Here is a 17817-nt window from a genome sequence, read left to right as displayed (position 1 = left end):
ATGTACCAACCTATATAGTTTAAGTTTAAAAAATTTGGCTCTCAAAAGAAATTTCAATCGTTGTACTGTTGATATTTGGCTCTGTTGACGAATGAATTTGCCGACCACTGCCATAGCCTATTTTTTTCCACGGTAATATTCTGTAAAAGGTACTATTCCATTTTAGAGACTACAAATTTACTTTAAACATTGTAAAATATTTTAATGAATCTTTTTTTATTACAGCAATAGAGTTGTTTATCCAAGATTGGTTAAAAACTAAACTCTCTCAAAGAAATCAATGAATCTGCTATTAAAAATAGGTTGTCCATCCTCACAGGAGGACAATTTGGATTGGGAATGCTGAGAGTCTATTCCTGGCTGCACTTCAAAGTCAACCCAGGTCAGAGTTACATCAGCGGACTGGAAATAATGAAGTTCACTCTTTATTCTAGATAACTCACAGGAAAAGTAGCATTTCGCCAGAATGATTTCTGGGAAAAACCGATCTGAAAAGATACCGTGTTCTCAGGAAGGTCTGTGAGAGGGTTGCAGAGAGATAAGAAGGAACAGAAAGCTAAAGACAGGGCCTTATCTGTGAGGATTCTTAACTAGCTCTGTAAATATCTTTGAATCCAAACATGGTAACTATTTTCTTTCTTATAAGAGAAATCAAGGAGACAAAAGTAAGACACATTTTCTTAATGAGTCCATTGCAACATTTGTAATAAGTCTTTACATAGACAAGGCATAGGAAATCCAAAATATAATTTGTGCACAAAATAAAAAGTAAAAATGTAAGTGCCTAGTGCAATGCAGTGTAAATTACCAGAATTAAGCAAGAGCTAGCTACTCTTGCCAGAAGAAGCACAATGTTTGGGGATTAATATTTTCTATATATTTGCATATATTCCGAACTTAACATTTTTAATGCAACCTCAAGTCTCTTGGTAAAGTCTTTTGCCAAGTTTCAAGTTTTCACATCCTACATATATATATGTATATGTCACTCTCTCCTTTCATTCATATACACACATCCATACTAGTTGATTCTAAGATGATTAAATGATAGCTAAAGTCTCATAACCTGATGTAATTCATTCATTCAACCAATATGTTGTGTGGCAATGTTGTAACACAGTGAAGGGTCAATATTTTATTGTAAATTATTCACATTCCATAGAACTAAATAAGATGTCAGTTGACACATCCTTATTAGTCATTTTTCATTAATTTTAAAAGAACTACACATCTTGTCCCATGTAGTTATCTATCCTAGAATTATGATTGATTGAATAATAAAAATAATTCAAATTTGTATGGCATTTTCAAGTTTGTAAAACATCTTTGTCATACATAGCATGATGATTCCACAGTTGGATTCAAATCCTGTCTTTATCATTCTAAACTTATGTGGCCTCTGACAAGTCACCAAATTTCTCTGTTTATTAGTTTCCTGCCTACAAAATGAGGATAATAATATCTGTGTTATAGGGTTATTGTGAGGATTAAATGATTTTTACACAATGCCTATTGTTAGCACATACAATCTATTTATATATACTATAAACTAGAGGCCCGGTGCACAAAATTCGTGCACTCGGGCGGGGGGGGCGTCCCTCTCACAGTCCGAAAGCCCTTGGTGGATGTCCGACTGATGGCTTAGGACAGTGGTCAGCAAACTCATTAGTCAACAGAGACAAATATCAGCAGTACAACGATTGAAATTTCTTTTGAGAGCCAAATTTTTTAAACTTAAACTATATAGGTAGGTACATTGTTATTAACTTAATTAGGGTACTCCTAAGCTGGCCTTTGCTAAAAACATCCTCAATCTGATTGAGGTACGTTCGCTGAGGTCGATCCCTTCCAACTCTCCCATCCACACTCATCTTGTATACTTGTTTCGTCTATCTCAGTGGTCAGCAAACTCATTAGTCAACACAGCAAAATATCAACAGTACTTCTTCAGAATAGACTCACCCAGGCCGAAAACCGACTTCTGCGCATGGGCCATGAAGTTTCAATCGCACTGTACGTGAGCGCCCGCACGTGGTATTTTGTGGAAGAGCCACACTCAAGGGGCCAAAGAGCTGCATGTGGCTCGAGAGCCGCCGTTTGCCGACCACTGGCTTAGGACATCCTTAGCGTTGCTGTGGAGGCGGGAGAGGCTCCCACCACCACCGCTGCACTTGCCAGCTGTGAGCCCGGCTTCTGGCTGAGTGAGGCTCCTCTTGTGGGAGCGCACTGACCACAAGGGGCAGCTCCTGCATTGAGTGTCTGCTCCCTGGTGGTCAGTGCGTGTCATAGCGACCAGTTGTTCCACCTTCAGGCCGAAACTGGCTCTCCGACATCTCCCAAGGGGTCCCGGATTGCGAGAGGGCACAGGCCAAGCCGAGGAAACCCACTGTTGTACAATCAGGGATGGGGAGGGGAGGGATGCAGGAGGTTGGCCAGCTGGAGGGGGACTGTGGGAGGGCTCCAGGGCATGTCTGGCCCATCTCGCTCAGTTCCAATCAGCCGGACCCCAGCAGTAAGCTAACCTACTGGTCAGAGCGTCCACCTCCTGGTGGTCAGTGCATATCATAGCAACTGGTCGACTGGTCGATTGTCTACCCTCTGGTGATCAGTGCACATCATAATGAGTGGTTGAGCGGCCTTAGCATATCATTAGCATATTACACTTTGATTGGCTGAACGGTCAACCAGACATTCGGACACTTACATATTAGGCTTTTATTATATAGGAAGCCTAAGCGACCCTACGACTATTCGACTGGTAGCTATGATGTGTACTGACCACCAGGGGGCAGACACTAAATTCACAGGCATGGAAACATGGAAGAGACTGATGAATCTCAGAGGGAAGGGGGAAGGGGAGGTGGGAAGAGATTAACCAAAGATCATATATGCATACTAGAGGCCCGGTCCATGGATTCATGTACTGGTGGTGTCCCTCGGCCTGGCCTGTGGGGATTGGGCCAAAACTGGCAGCTGACATCCCCCAAGGGGTCCTGGATTGCGAGAGAGAGCAGGCCAGGCTGAGGGACCCAACCAGTGCACAAATCCATGCACCCGGTTTCTAGTAAGCTATAACAGTTTTTGCTGCAATTATTTCATTTGTGACTCACAAAAACTCTGTAACATAGACATGAGAGATATTTGTGTCCCTGTTATGAAGGTAAGAAAAGTGAAGCAGAGAAGTAACATTTCATTCTGCCTCTTTCCTCAGAATTCCATAAAGAATTCTTCGCAGAGGGAATAATGACTAATACATGGAGGACCAAAATTCAAAGTTTCATTAATTAGTTTTGATTACTTGCAAAATAAAACACTGCTGGGTATTACATTAAAAAAAATACTCACTAAGTGTTTAAAAACATTTAGTTATTTATTGAGAAAATATTTATTAAATCTCTGTTCAATAAATTCACTGGGCTTGATGCTATGGAATTTAAAAATAAGAATTTGAAATCAGACCACACTTCATTATTTAGTCAAAGTGTTCTTTCATACATAGGAAAATTCTTTTTTTATGTGCCAGCTATGGTAAAAATAAAGTCTATAGAGATAAGAGTATAACAATGACTTGATAGCACATCATGCCTTTGAGGACAGGGTTTACTGTAAAATCACTACCTCACTTGTGGTCAGTTTTCATTCTCGCTGCTCACAAAGGCAACAATATTTCAGGAGACTTTCCATCCTTCTGTAGTTTTATTGGGAATCTCATTTTAGGTTTGGTGACAGCCAAGGATTAAGTGTTGAGGAATGAAGGACAGGGCAGACCTGAATGCGAAGGTAGGTTGCCTCAGCTAGTTATTGTGGTTCCTCTCCAGCTGTGAACCTGTGAAACTAAGGAAGTTGATGCCAAATTACGATGGTGGACGGGCACAGAATAGACAGTCCCATTCCAGAAGGGGGCAATAGGAAAGAAGGAAGGGTTGATGGGTCCCTGCTTGGACACTGATGGTGCTTGCTCTGTCCTCCCGCCCTTCTTCCCCACGCATAACCTGCTTCTCTGCCTCTCATGGCCACTTGGCCAATCCCCAGACTCTAGAACAAGCAAAGAGTTTTGACTTAGGTCTTCATTTCTTTCCCTTGGCAACCCTCACATATTATTTATTCTTAAAATATTTTGTTGACATTAAAGGACACACGATATGATAACATAGTCACTGTGGCTTACCAGCCATCAGGCCATCATACATCAGTTTCCAGAAAGTCGCATGCTAAGGCCTTTGCCAGTGCACACTTGTAAACACATAACCCAAGCAGAAACAGACTCTCTGTGCTTGATTACCTAATAAACAATGCAAGAACTGGAAAGAAATTCTGAAGAGGGAATTGTAGAACTCTAGACCTCCCACTTCCTGAGGTGATAAAATTCTCATCAATTCTTATAAAAGCCAGGTTGGCCTTGCCATAAAATTGAAAACTAAACGCTCTGTTCAGTTTACCTAAGTTATCTATAATGATCTAAGACAATGATATTGTAGGTAAGTTTTTAAATCTAAGAATGAAACAGCACAATCAGTTTAAAAATGGAAACTCCATTTTACTTTTACAATTTTAAATAAAACTTTATGATGGATTATATTTTCTTTCATACAACCTCTCTTACAGAATTTCTCAAGTTATAAATAACATGTTCATATCTCCCAGCAGTTCCTTGGCTACTTGGGGACTGGATTTCTATTTGACCCATCCTTATAGTCTATATACACAGCCAAGCCCCAGAGCCTGGCACCCAATAAATAGCAGATGATGAATGAATGATGCTTCCCAGAATATTAATCTAAGCTCTTTGAAACTGAAATATCTTATATAGCTTAGAAGGGTATGTAAGTACCATAATGAGTTTATACCAATTAATATAATTATAAACAAGTACTGCAAGTCATCAAGGCAAATACCACATGCAAATATTCTGTTAGTGATGCAAAGCAGCAAAATAGAACAATAAAATATGTCAACACTAAGAGACAAGGAATGGTTTGCATCAACTGTGAATTGATGCAAAGCGTTTGGCTTGGAAAACCTATTACCATCCTCATTTCACTACAAGTAAGGCAAAAGGCATATTCTCTAAAGGCACAAGCGACAGCAAACAGACTCCCATTGATGGGTCTTTTGCTCTCAACACAAAATTGTACAAAGACCAAAACCCCGAGACAGTCAGCAAATTGAATGATTCAAGCCAAAGAATACGTGCCTTGCCAATTTTCTTTCAGAACCAAAGAGTAAAGTAAATTACAGATTTTTGAAAAATTTTATCCGAGAATTTGGCTTTTAAAACGTTGTTTTTGTCCTTGAATTTGATTGGGGCTGTTTTGGCAATGCTATTATCAGCATGCTACTGTTTTGTGTGTTTTTTCTCTCTGTATGGATCAAGGGTCTTTGGGCTGTTCTTCCTGAAAAGGAAATTGTGATAATGAATCTGAAGAGAAAACATTTAAGCCACAGGCGTTTGTTGACATGACTATTTAACTCTGATTCTCATTAGCGATATTAATATACTACAGACACATTACTTTTGGGGGCACATGTCACCTGAGGAATATTGCAGGATTCGTTTCAGAAATAGGGCCAGGCAGTCCTGCCCAGAAATCTTTGAGAAGGGAGGAATGGGATTGCAGCCAAAGGAGAATGACAGGCACCGCTCCATTACCCCTCTCAAAAGCCTCGCTCTGCAAATAATTGAGTTTGCTCTCTCTGGGAGAAACCCAATACACCCCAGGGATGGAGTCATCTAAAGATGGAATGGGAGGAAGGAAAGGAGAGTGGGGAGAAAAAAAGAGCAGGAAAGAGTCCATTCCTACATTTGAATTTCCTTTCTCCCTCCCAAGAAATCTGCAAATCTTTACTAGAATGCTACCATGCTAACCACACACACACACACAACAGTTATTTAAATGCTCCACTTATTCTCGCTTAGATGTTGAGGTTAGCCAGAAGCCCATGTCTGAATCTCATACTGTTCCTGAAACCTGAAGAATATGATTTATTTTTTTATTTTTTTTATTTTTTACAATTTCTAATTCAACTTTAATTCTTTTTTTCTTTTTCTTTTTTTAAAAAATCTTTATTGTTCAGATTATTACATTTGTTCCTCTTTTTTCCCCCCATAACTCCCCTCCTTCCAGCTCCCACCCCACCCTCCACCCTCACTCCCCACCCACTGTGTTCATCCATAGGTGCATGATTTTTGTCCAGTCACTTCCCGCATCTCCCACACCCCTTTTCCCCCCAAGAATAGTTAGTCCATTCCCTTTCTATGTCCCTGATTCTATTATAATCACCAGTTCATTCTGTACATCAGGTTATTTATTCACTTGATTCTTAGATTCATTTGTTGATAGATGCATATTTGTTGTTCATAATTTGTATCTTTACCTTTTTCTTCTTCTTCCTCTTCTTAAAGGATATCTTTCAGCATTTCATATAATACTGGTTTGGCGGTGGTGAACTCCTTTAGCTTTTCCTTATCTGTGAAGCTTTTTATCTGACCTTCAATTCTGAATGATAGCTTTGCTGGATAAAGTAATCTTGGTTGTAGGTTCTTGGTATTCAGCACTTTGAATATTTCTTGCCATTCCCTTCTGGCCTGCAAAGTTTCTGTTGAGAAATCAGCTGACAGTCGTATGGGTATTCCCTTGTAGGTAATTGAGCCTCTTTCTCTTGCTGCTTTTAAGATTTTCTCTTTGTCTTTTGCTCTTGGCATTTTAATGATGATGTGTCTTGGTGTGGTCCTCTTTGGATTCCTTTTGTTTGGGGTTCTCTGCGCTTCTTGAACCTGTAAGTCCATTTCTTTCTCCAGGTGGGGGAAGTTTTCTGCCATTATTTCTTGAAATAGGTTTTCAATATCTTGCTGTCTCTCATCTTCTGGCACTCCAATAATTCTGATATTAGTCCGCTTAAAGCTGTCCCAGAGGCTCTTTACACTATCTTCACACTTTCGGATTCTTTTTTCATTTTGCTTTTCCAATTGGGTGTTTTTTGTCGAATCTTTGGTTTGATTCTTGAGCTCCTCTGGTCTGCTATTGGGTATAATATTCTTTATTTCAGTCCGTGTATGCTTACTTTCTAATTTCTTTATCGTAGCATCGAGGGTCTCATTAGTTTTCGTGAGGCTCTGCACAAATTTATGGCAAGCCCTCAAAATTGCGATTCTTAGCTCCATATCCTCCATTTCTGTCATGTTTTTTTGTCTCCGCATCTTTTATGCTTTCTTGGTGCACCCCCTTGTGGTCTCTGTGCGCAGTCTTGTTCTAGCCAAGCCTTAATTGTTGTAGTTAACACTAGAGGGATTTGACCACCAGGCCGACTGGCTCTGAAGAATATGATTTAATTGAAGAGGACAACCAACTAGGCTTGATCATTGGGGTCTAATGCTGGTGTCCAGCAAAGCACATTAGGGTCATCGTTACAGTAAATTTTGGAGTGGCAAATTCTTTTTTTTAATGTATTTAAATTTTTAATTTTATTTATTGATTTTAGACAGAGAGAGGAAGGGAGAGAGACAGAGAGAGAAAGAGAGAAACATTGACTTGTTGATCCACTTATTTATGGATTCCTTGGTTGCTTCTTGTATGTGCTCTGACTAGGGATTGAACCCACAACCTTATAACCAACTGAGCTACACAGCCAGAGCCAGAGCCAGAAAATTCTTAATGAAACAGCTTAAGCAGGCCTCAGACACACCCAGGTGCCAAATAATAATAATAATAACAATAATAATACTCTTTTCTTCCAAAATATGTGTTCCTAATCATAATCCAAAGGGCCTAATGGGGAGCCAGGTCACTAAACCGAAACTTGGATAACTTTCCTGTCCCTGTAAACGCTCTGCTTGACCCAAAACGCAGTATTCCCAGCCAGCTAACCTCCAAATGCCAAGCCAGCTCTGGGCTCCATGCTTCTTTCCTTGTTCCTTCTTACCCAAAGCAAGGGTGACTACGTGGCTCCAGCCAACCAGGAGTTTTCTCTTTTTCTCCTCCTTGTTCTTTATTCTTTATCTTACTAAAGCTTCCTGCCTTTAGTAAGATAAAGATGGGGTGGAAGGCAGGAAGCTGTTCACCTCATGAAATGTTAAAGCTGGTATCACCTAAATTGTTTCTTTAGTCATTTTTTTAAACAGTCTAAGCAGTATAGCTTAGCAGCAACATAACCATAAATAGAAACTCAAATACAGGTACCAAAAATCCATATCAATACTTGTTATAAGATGGTGATCCAGGTAATTGAGAGTAGATCAGAGATAAATAAGTTAATTATTTTTTATTATCATTGAAATGAAAGCATTTAATAAATATAAGAAATTTCATTAAAAAAAATTCTTATAGAGAATTCAAGGATCCGGCAGAATACATCTGAGGTCCCTCAGACCCCAGGTGGAGAAATACCGTCCAACAACGTAACAGGAATGATAAGGATACAATTCACCCATCTACATGTACACATACCAGCACAGACTCCCACTCCAAACCATATAATAATCTAGAAAGTAATCTATAGAGTGGGGTACATGACCCTGGGGCAGTAGAACTGATTGTTGAAAAACATAATAAAAGCATTTAGGGTTCCATTTGGAAAAATGGAGAGGAGACTTCCCTGGTTTCAAATGTCTAATTAGACTCCCTTTCCCCAAATCTCCTTGGGATAGTTACCTAATGAATAGTAATCCAGGTAAAACAACACTTGCTCTGTTCCTCTTAGCAGAGCTTACTTTCAAGCTAATACAAATGCCATGTTGACAACACAAAACTAGGAAGAAAGAATAATCTTAAGGTTTTAGATTGATGCGTAAGTTTTCTGCATTTAGTAAATTCAGGGTAGGTGTTTAGAGCATTTTTGTACAGTGCTAATAAATCACTACTATTTAGACAGCTAAGGGTAATATGCTAATTAGACCGGGAGACCTTCCGGACGACCTTCCAGGGATTAATGGCGGAGCGCAGGCTGCGTGGGAAACACCTGCCTCTGCTCTGCCATTGATCCCAGAGCCCCAGCAGGGTGGGCAGGGCCTTCCTGTGGGTGGGGATTAATGGCGGAGCCCAGGCCTGATGGGCAGGCCTCCCTGTGGGCAGGGATCAATGGTGAGCCCAGGCCTGGTGGGAAACGCCTGCCTCTGCTCTGCCATTGATCCCAGAGCCCCAGCAGGGTGGGCAGGGCAGGCAGGGTCTCCTGTGGGTGGCGATTGATCGCAGAGCACAGGCCAGGTGGAAAGGACCTCCCTGTGGGCGGGGATTAATGGCGGAGGGCAGGTGGGAAACTCCTGCCTCTGCTCTACTATTGATCACAGAGCCCAGACCTGGTGTGCAGGGCCTCCCTGTGGGCAGGGATTGATGGCGGAGCCCAGGCCAGGTGGTAAACACCTGCCTCTGCTCTGCCATTGATCCCAGAGCCGCAGGCAGGTGGCCAGGGCCTCCCTCTGCACAGCATTGATCACAGAGCCCTGGCAGAGTAGGCAGGCAGGCGGGAGGGGGGCAATTGGAGGTGAGCAGGCCGGCAGGGTGGGGGCAGTTGGGGGCAAGCAGGTTGGCAGGGGGGGCAGTTGAGGGCTATCAGGCCGGCAAGGGGCGGCAGTTGGGGGTGAGAAGTCTGGCAGGCAGAGTGGTTAGGGGCAATCAGGCAGGAAGGCAGGTGAGTGGTTAGGAGCCAGCAGTCCCGGATTGCAAGAGGGATGTCTGACTGCCAGTTTAGGCCCGATCCCAGTCAGACATCCCCCGAGGAGTCCCAGATTGGAGAGGGTGGCCCAGATTGAAGAGGGTTCAGGCTGGGCTGAAGGACAGCCCTCCCCCTCCGCCCCCCCCCCCCCCCCCCGTGCACAAATTTCGTGCATCGGGCCACTAGTATAATATAATCATATTTATGCAATATAAAAAGAAGAAAAATCAACTCCCAATGGTGTAGGAAATTTAAAAAGTTGGTGGGTAAAATCCTCCAAAATGTGTTCCTCCATAAAAGCAGTAAAAATACTGGGGGAAAAATGTTAAAATCAAATCTTTTAGAACTTTGGGATTTAACCAAAGGCTTGCATTTTTCACTATTCAAGAAAAATGTCTAGATCACAGTAAGAACTATGAGCTTTGTAGCATTTTAAATTGCCCTATTGCCTTTACCCTCTCCTCAGTTCTGTGATGGCCTTGCAACCAGGGTAACTATGAAACTGGCAACTTAGGAGGCCATGGAGAGGGTAGAATGGATTTGAACCTCCCAAAAGCCATCCCCAGAGAATCGTCACCATTCAACCTATCTGGAAGCACCCTGGAAAGGATTCATTCTCAGGGCTGGTCTTTATTTGACCTGACTGGGAGCTCTCTCTATGCAAACAGCTCTATCCTGAGGGCACTCATCAAACACAATCTGTGGCAATTGTTTAACATCACAACTTCCCAAGGCAAGAATCCTGGTGGGAAATAAGAGGCTGACAAAAGCTTTGAAAGGAAAAACAGGAATGAGGTGTCCATAGGGGCCTTTGAAAAGCTCTGACACATGCCTTGGGATCTTCGAAGGCCAGGAGCATGTGCAAGGCTGTGCACATAACCAAGAAAGATAGGAGAGGCCAGTCACAAAAGCCACGTCTTGCTGATGTGATGCCCTTTACATGAAATGTTCAGAATGGCAAACCCATAGAGACAAAAAGGAGATTAGTTTTGGACCCAAGCAGGGGAAAGGGAAAGGAAGGAGTAATGAATATGGCATTTCTTTCTGCAGTGATAAATATGTTCTAAAATATCTCTATCTAGAGAGCAGTCATGGTTGTACAGCTCTGTGAATATATTTTTTAAATACTTAATTGTATATATTAAAAGGGTGAACTTTATGGTATGCTGACTTTATTTCAAAAAGCATTTTTTAAATAAGTGAGAGGTATAATGTATTTTCATCCGATATAAGAGATCTAGGAGCTGGTTACTAAAACAGAACACTTTAACCTTTCAGTGCCTTAACCCACTCTTGTCACTTTAGTTCCTGATCAGTTTCTAGTTATTCTACTGTATGCCATATTATTTTTAACCCAAAAGCTCTAGGTTGGCCAAAGAGCTTTTCTCTTTCCTTAAAATTCAATTTATGTTTAAATATTTATAAAATACATAAGGAATCAATGTGAAAATAAAAACCCAAATATAAAATGCAACTAATGAAATTCCTTGCTAATATGTAGCATGGAAGCTAACTATGAGCCTTTTTTCCCTCTTCATATTACAACTGGTTTTCCAAATGCAACTAATGAAACTCCAGAAGTAGCAGATGTCACATATGCCTATTTCACATTCACAAAGCCCAGCTTTGCTGCACAGTGTAAAGTGGGGGGATTAGGGAAATTGTGGTTAAAACTTTACAAACTGCAATATTCTATGCTTTGGCATGATATTAAGCCCCCCCACCCCCCACCCCAAGGAAATGTCTTAAGGAAAGGCTATTTCCTGATACCTTTTGCCAGGAGTTCTCCCTTGGTTTTCTACCCAAGATATCTGGGAAGGACAGGATGTCTGGCTACTGTATTTTTGGACTGAAATGGACTTAAATAGCTTTTACATATGCCTGGAATTTAAAATGACATTTTCATTAGAGAATGATTGAAAACAGAAATAAGGCAAATTCTCTGCTAGGTGTTAATACAGACACAGGGCATTAAATGATGCTTTAAACAGAATTGGTTAAATAAATACCAAGTGCAGAAGTGTGATTAGGCATTACTAACAAAAAGTGATAAATCAGATACTACAATTTTGAAATGACAGCAGTTTATTCATTCAACAATTATTTTTTGCTGATCATGGGATAGGCAGCAATAAACAAAACAGACTATTCTTCTACTTGCTTGGAGCTTAAAATTTTCTCAGTGCCCAGATGGCATGGCTCAGGGGTTGAGCATCGACCTACGAACCAGGAAGTCATGGTTTGACTCCCTGTCTGGGCACATGCCTGGGTTGTGCGTTTGATCCCCAGTGTGGGTTGTGCAGGAGGCAGCCGATCAATGATTCTCTCTCATCATTGATGTTTCTTTCTCTCTCTCTCTCTCTCTCCCTCTCTCTTCCTCTCTGAAATCAATAAAAATACATACATTTTTTTAAATGTACTCAGTAATGCTCCTGCCGCTGCAAAAAAGCAATGATACTGACTGAGGGAGCATGCAATACTTGAAAGAGCACTGGTCTAGGAGTCCCAGGATCTGAATCCTAATTCCATGTCTACCGATTGATTACTACACAAGTGATATCAGACACATCAACTTAATTTCACTAATCCTTAATTTTATATCTTGAAAACTGGTACATATTGCCTGTCCTGTGTACCTTATCAGTTAGTTATAAGAACCACAGAGAAAATACGCACACATACGCAACTCTAGAATAGCAGGGTATTAATACTGTTGGAATGTATGAAAAACTATCAAATCTCTTGCAATAAACTATGTTAGTTAATATAGACAGTCTATTGAGGGTCATGTAGTCTAACAGTAAAGCTCAATTCGAACAATCAAGACATTAACAACCTAGAATGACATATATTCAAAGGTTTCAGCCTTTCTGCATTTAATCATTCTCATTTTACCTGGATTTCCTTTACATGTCAACTTACATTCATGTTCTCAAGCAATCTTCCAGCCACAGGAAGAAAAGAATGAGTCAAACAGACTCCCATCAAACTTCCAAACTGAGCAACCAGTACCATATGTTTCTTTACTCTTTAGGGTACGTGTCTATCACCTCAACTGGAATCTCAACAAATAATGGAGCTTTCAAAATCGAGACAAATCCACTTAGCGAAAGAAAATAACAATGGCTGTAATTGCAACCACATTAACTGGACTGAGTTTTTGCTTAAATGACTTTTGCACTTCTGATGGAAAAATACTGTCCTTGGGAATAATGAAGTGCTAAAGGCACGACCAAAATATTTTTTTAAAAAAACCTCAAAATTAAACTCAGGAGGAACATACATTTTACTTGGCATAATTCGGGTTTGCAGTATCACTGTCAGGTAATGAATACAAACCTGTATGAATCACTGGTGAACACCGAGTCTAAGGAACAGCTAATGCCTACCTGTGCCGTGTGAAACAATGGAGTCCAAACAGTCTGTCTCTTTGGAGAAATGGAATAATCCTGCTTTTCTTCAGACCCTGGCAAACATGGCCTGTGATAGCCAAGCGTCAGCTCCCTCCTTCCCCTCCGGGCTCAGAATGAAAATAAACACTCTGTCCGGGCCCTCAGCTGTGATGGCCCGTGGTGGGTTTTCATGAAAGAGGGAGGAACAAACAAGAAGATGATGGTGGCTGGTAGGCCTGCTATCGCTTTCAGTCACATAACTTTGTTTTAGGAGGAAGAACATAAGAATCAAGACAACCGCAGAGCAAGTTCTGACAGAGACGGTGCTGACTGTCTCATCGACGCTGACTGGAGCAGAGCCGAAGCTCTAGGGCACCTTCCACACACATCCACTCCCTTCCACACTGGAAGCTTAGTAACTTGACCAAAAAAACTGAGGGATGTTGAGGAATAGAGTCACCTATTGTCTGCCACCATCTCACTGATGAGATCTCCACACTTTCCGTCTTCTCTCTCTCCCAGCTCTTTTACTGGAGTAACTGACAAGTCTCTCCAGTTGCCCTCAAGCAGAAGTTCCACACATGCCATGTTCCTCATGGTGTGGTGACCTGTCAGTCACCAGCACGTACAGTACACTGCACAGTCAATAAAAGAGGGAGGAGAGTGAGCGAGGAAATAAGAACCCCTGGACATGTCAAAGGCAAATGAGAGGACGGGTAGCTCCTGTTAAATCACTTGGCGTTCTATTGCAGAACGGGAGTCCCTTCTATAAGGCACCAATAACAAAATAAGTAACATCATTTAAGCATCTCAAAATAAGTAACTTAAAACTTCAAAATAGAAGCGCAAACTTTTAGAGGTGAACCCCCTCCCCCCAAAATCAGTACCATTATATTGGGGCAAACGCATTTTTATGTCTCAGAAATGTTGAATCGCACGGTGCATCTTCATGACTCACTTATGTCCTATCGGGACGGCTGAGCTGAACAGCGCGCTCTGCTAGGCATGCCGGGGAAATGAGTGGAGCTTTGCTTGCATGATCAGGAAGTGATTGTGATTTATGAGCATCTGTTGCCACACTTAAAAAATCCACCTGTGGGTTCCACAGACATTAAAGGGCACATGCATTCAGCACCTTCAGACTTACTTGTGTTCCTGTGACCTTGGTCCCCTGGGAGAGAAGCATCCGTGGTCCAGGCGGGAATGTGTTGGCTGGGATGTGTACTAGATGTCACGGTGCTCTCAGGGTAAATTGTATTTGTAAGAAGAACATCAGGCACTTGAACTTCACCATCAGTAGCTATAGGTTCACTCTCATTTGATTTCAAGTAGGCTTTTTGTAATGTTCCTGAAAGACAAAAATATATATTCTTAAAACATTACTAGAAGGCTTCAGTTTTAAGCACATATGAAGAAAATTCTAGAGCTACTTCCCCAAGTCACACTCTACCCAGGCGAACACAAAGGGAAAGCTGATGGTTAGCACAGCTAATCGGTAGAGTTTCTCTTCTGCAAAACACATAACCCTGTGAAGAAACTATTGCTTCCTTACCTAGGTTTTTGGTGCCCAAAGAACTTAGGGCTATTCTACTGCACCTGAGACTTGCCACAAATAAATAAAACATGGTGACACCCACCGGCATGGCTCAGTGGTTGAGCATCGACCCAGGAGGACACAGTTCAACGCCTGGTCCGGGCACGTGCCCCAGGTTGCGTGCAGGAGGCAGCCAGTCAATAATTCTCTCTCATCATTGATGTTTCTCTTTCTCTTTCTCTCTCATCTCCCCCTCTCTCCCTTCCTCTCTGAAATCAATAAAAATATATTTTAAAACAACAACAACAAAACGTTGTGAATCCTACAATATTTCCTTCCTAATTTCTTTCTCAATTTGTTCCATTATTTGATGCTACTCAGCACCCAGGACACGTGTTCTCCATATCTCCATCTGCCACCAAAGGGCAAAGTAGTGCCTCCTTAGCCTTCCCCTTAGGTTTCTTCACATTTTGCACTAAATTTCAGTGAACTATGCATAACAGAAAAATAAAAATAATAGGGCTCATATATTTACCAATAGAAAAAATATATCAAAAAAGTGAAATTCTAATTCCCACAAAACAGAAGGAACTAAATTATCTTCATTTTAATAATTACAAGAAATAAGAAATAGTCATTAAACTAACATTATCAACTGGACATTTTCTCAACCTGTTCATTCATTGACAAAATAAAGAGTCAAACATGACTACTGGGGACCACCTAGCTTTGACTTCAGGCAGGAACTTTTGAAAAATTTGAAAGAGATCATGTATTTTTAACTCAGTTAAAATAGATAACAGGCTGTTTCCAGAATATAGCACCATAGTTGAGAATGCTACTAAAATAAATGAATGTGATATTGATCCATTAGAGAAATACCCAAGGGAGATTTTTTTCCTAAAAACATTTACAGTGAATGCTCTAATTGGTTCTCACATTTCCAAACAGTTCATGGACCATTAAAAATAAAAGAAATATAAATAAAATGTTTAATATCAGTCTATGGAAAAAATTTCTCCACATGTGCTTGACACTTGGTAAACATTAACTACAAATCAAAATAGAAAAGCAGCTGTTTTCTGACTAACTGAGGTCAACAGCTTCATCTGCCAAAGGATTCTAAATAAAACACCAAGTGTAAAAGCTAAATCATAACCACGCGGTGCAGGTAACACATTCTCCAAAGTGTCCGTGTGATGATGAGTGAATATCAAACGCAGTAGGTGAAATGAAAGACTTCCTTTAACTGTTTTTGAAATGATTTAGAATTTATTCTGGATCAAAATAAATATGTGATAGACTTGATTACTATATAACATGCATTTCATTCATACAGAAAATTTTACTAATCAATTAGGTATAGTATTATTTTCATCCACTTGTTAGTTGCTCTCTTCTCCTCTTGTTTGGTATAAAGAGATTTTTCACATAACATGTTTTCATCAATGTGGCCATAATGAATACATAATGTCTATAAAGTCGATTTACTTATCATGCTAACCCTATGGATCAGCACCCAGCTCTATCAACACACTTTTAGCAAATGCCAATTCCTCATAGTTATGTCCCTGAGTAATTCACCTAAAAGGAGATACTTACTGTATGAAATATCTGCATTTGTTAACATTTTGTTTGTAATGACTAGCCTTATTAATAATCTTTCCTTTATCTTTTTTACCTAACCACATTGGTGACTGGTAATAATATCTGGTTACTCTCAGATGTCCTTTGAAACACTGACTTTCTTAGGAAACACCGACTTAGATAACTTTCTTTAAAAAAAAAAGGCAGTCTTCTTACTCTTAAATTCTACATATAAAGCGGCTTGGTAGAATAGAATGATAATACATGATAGTTGCTATAGCTAATGGAGAGAGAGAGAGAGAGAGAGAGGAAGAGGAGGAGGAAAAGAAGAAGAAGGAGAAGAAGGAGGAAGAGGAAGAGGAGGAGGAGGAGGAGAAGGAGGAAGAGAAGAAAAAGAAAGAAGGAAGAAGGAAGGAAGGAGGAGGAGGAGGAGGAGGAGGAGGAGGGGAAGCCACCTAAGGGATCTGTATGTAAAAGCCTGAACTCACTAGACAATTTTGTTTCAAGCATCTCTAGAAACTGACCAACTCTCAACTTACAGTTGGTTGCCTATTATACATTTTCTTAAAAAGCACAAAAATTAGAACTCAGTAAGACTAAATACCCTCATTATAACATGATGAACTATAAAAATGCTGAGTTATTAGCTCAAAGTAGAGTGCTCATTCTTCCAGTGTTGCCCATCCCTTTTCACATTCCTACTTTTATAGAGCTGTGGTTAGAACTCCAGACTCTACAGCCTGACCACCTGGATTTAAGGCCCATCTCTAGCACTTACTATCCTGAAACTTTGCACACACTCTCAACTGCCATAAAATAAGGAAAATAAAAGTACCTCCCTTTATGGGGCTGGTGGTTAAAATCAAACTGGTCAATCTTATCTAATAATAGACAAAGAGTGAAATTAACCGTACCTCCGATACGCCTCCCATTGGCTAATCAGTGAGATATGCAAATTAACCGCCAACAAAGATGGCAGCTAATTTGCATACTGCAGGCAGATACCGCTGCACTGCCCAAGGCGAGATCCTGGCCTGCCCTGTCTTGGGCGGGGTGGGCGGGGCAGGCAGGGCGAGCGGCAGCGTGATCGGTGAGAGGGCACAGGTTGGGCTGAGGGACCTCCCTTCCCTGCCAGTGCACAATGTTTTGTGCACGGGCCTTCTAGTACATACATAACTACCTGAAATAGTTCACAGCACACAGTAAGTTCTCAATAACTGCTAGTTATTACTACACAATGAAAGTAAAGTTGTCTTCCTTAGGGCTACCAATGAATACCATTTCCTTCGACCATCAAAGCAAAATGGCTGAGGAAATTTTCAAAAGTGAATCACTTAACCCACTTTTGGAGTAAAATAATGGTGACTATTTCCTGCGAAAATATTAATAAAAAACCACACTATATGGCTCAAAAGTGTTTCAGCTCTATTTAACAATATTTAAGAAACTGCCTATAATTCCAGTAATAATAGCCAAGCTTTACTGATCACCTACCATGTGTGGATTGAGCACTGTTGGCAAAAGAATGCTGCCCCAGGTGTCCACATCCTCAGCCTCAGAACCTGTGACTATGTTACCTTACATACCTTACATGGCAAAAGGGATGTTGCAGATGTCAATTAAGAAATGTGAGGTGGAAAACCTATCCTGGATTAC

At 40.8% G+C, this 17817-nt stretch overlaps 1 protein-coding gene across 2 annotated transcripts in view; it reads right to left on the bottom strand.

Annotated features, from left to right (window-relative positions):
* Nucleotides 1-17817, bottom strand: part of CORIN (corin, serine peptidase) — a 207763-nt gene that overhangs the window by 148049 nt on the left and 41897 nt on the right. For both annotated transcript variants that reach the window (XM_070397080.1, XM_070397085.1), the window contains exon 3: nt 14188-14388. In XM_070397080.1, coding sequence (XP_070253181.1) covers nt 14188-14388 — 201 coding nt within the window. The remainder of the gene's footprint in view (nt 1-14187; nt 14389-17817) is intronic.

This window comes from Myotis yumanensis, unplaced genomic scaffold, assembly GCF_028538775.1.
Source record: "Myotis yumanensis isolate MYYU_CA2020_CCGP unplaced genomic scaffold, mMyoYum1.0.hap1 SCAF_1, whole genome shotgun sequence".
Classification (NCBI taxonomy): Eukaryota; Metazoa; Chordata; class Mammalia; order Chiroptera; family Vespertilionidae; genus Myotis; species Myotis yumanensis.
Note: the sequence above shows the minus strand (reverse complement) of the source record. Positions and strands in the feature narration are given on the sequence as shown.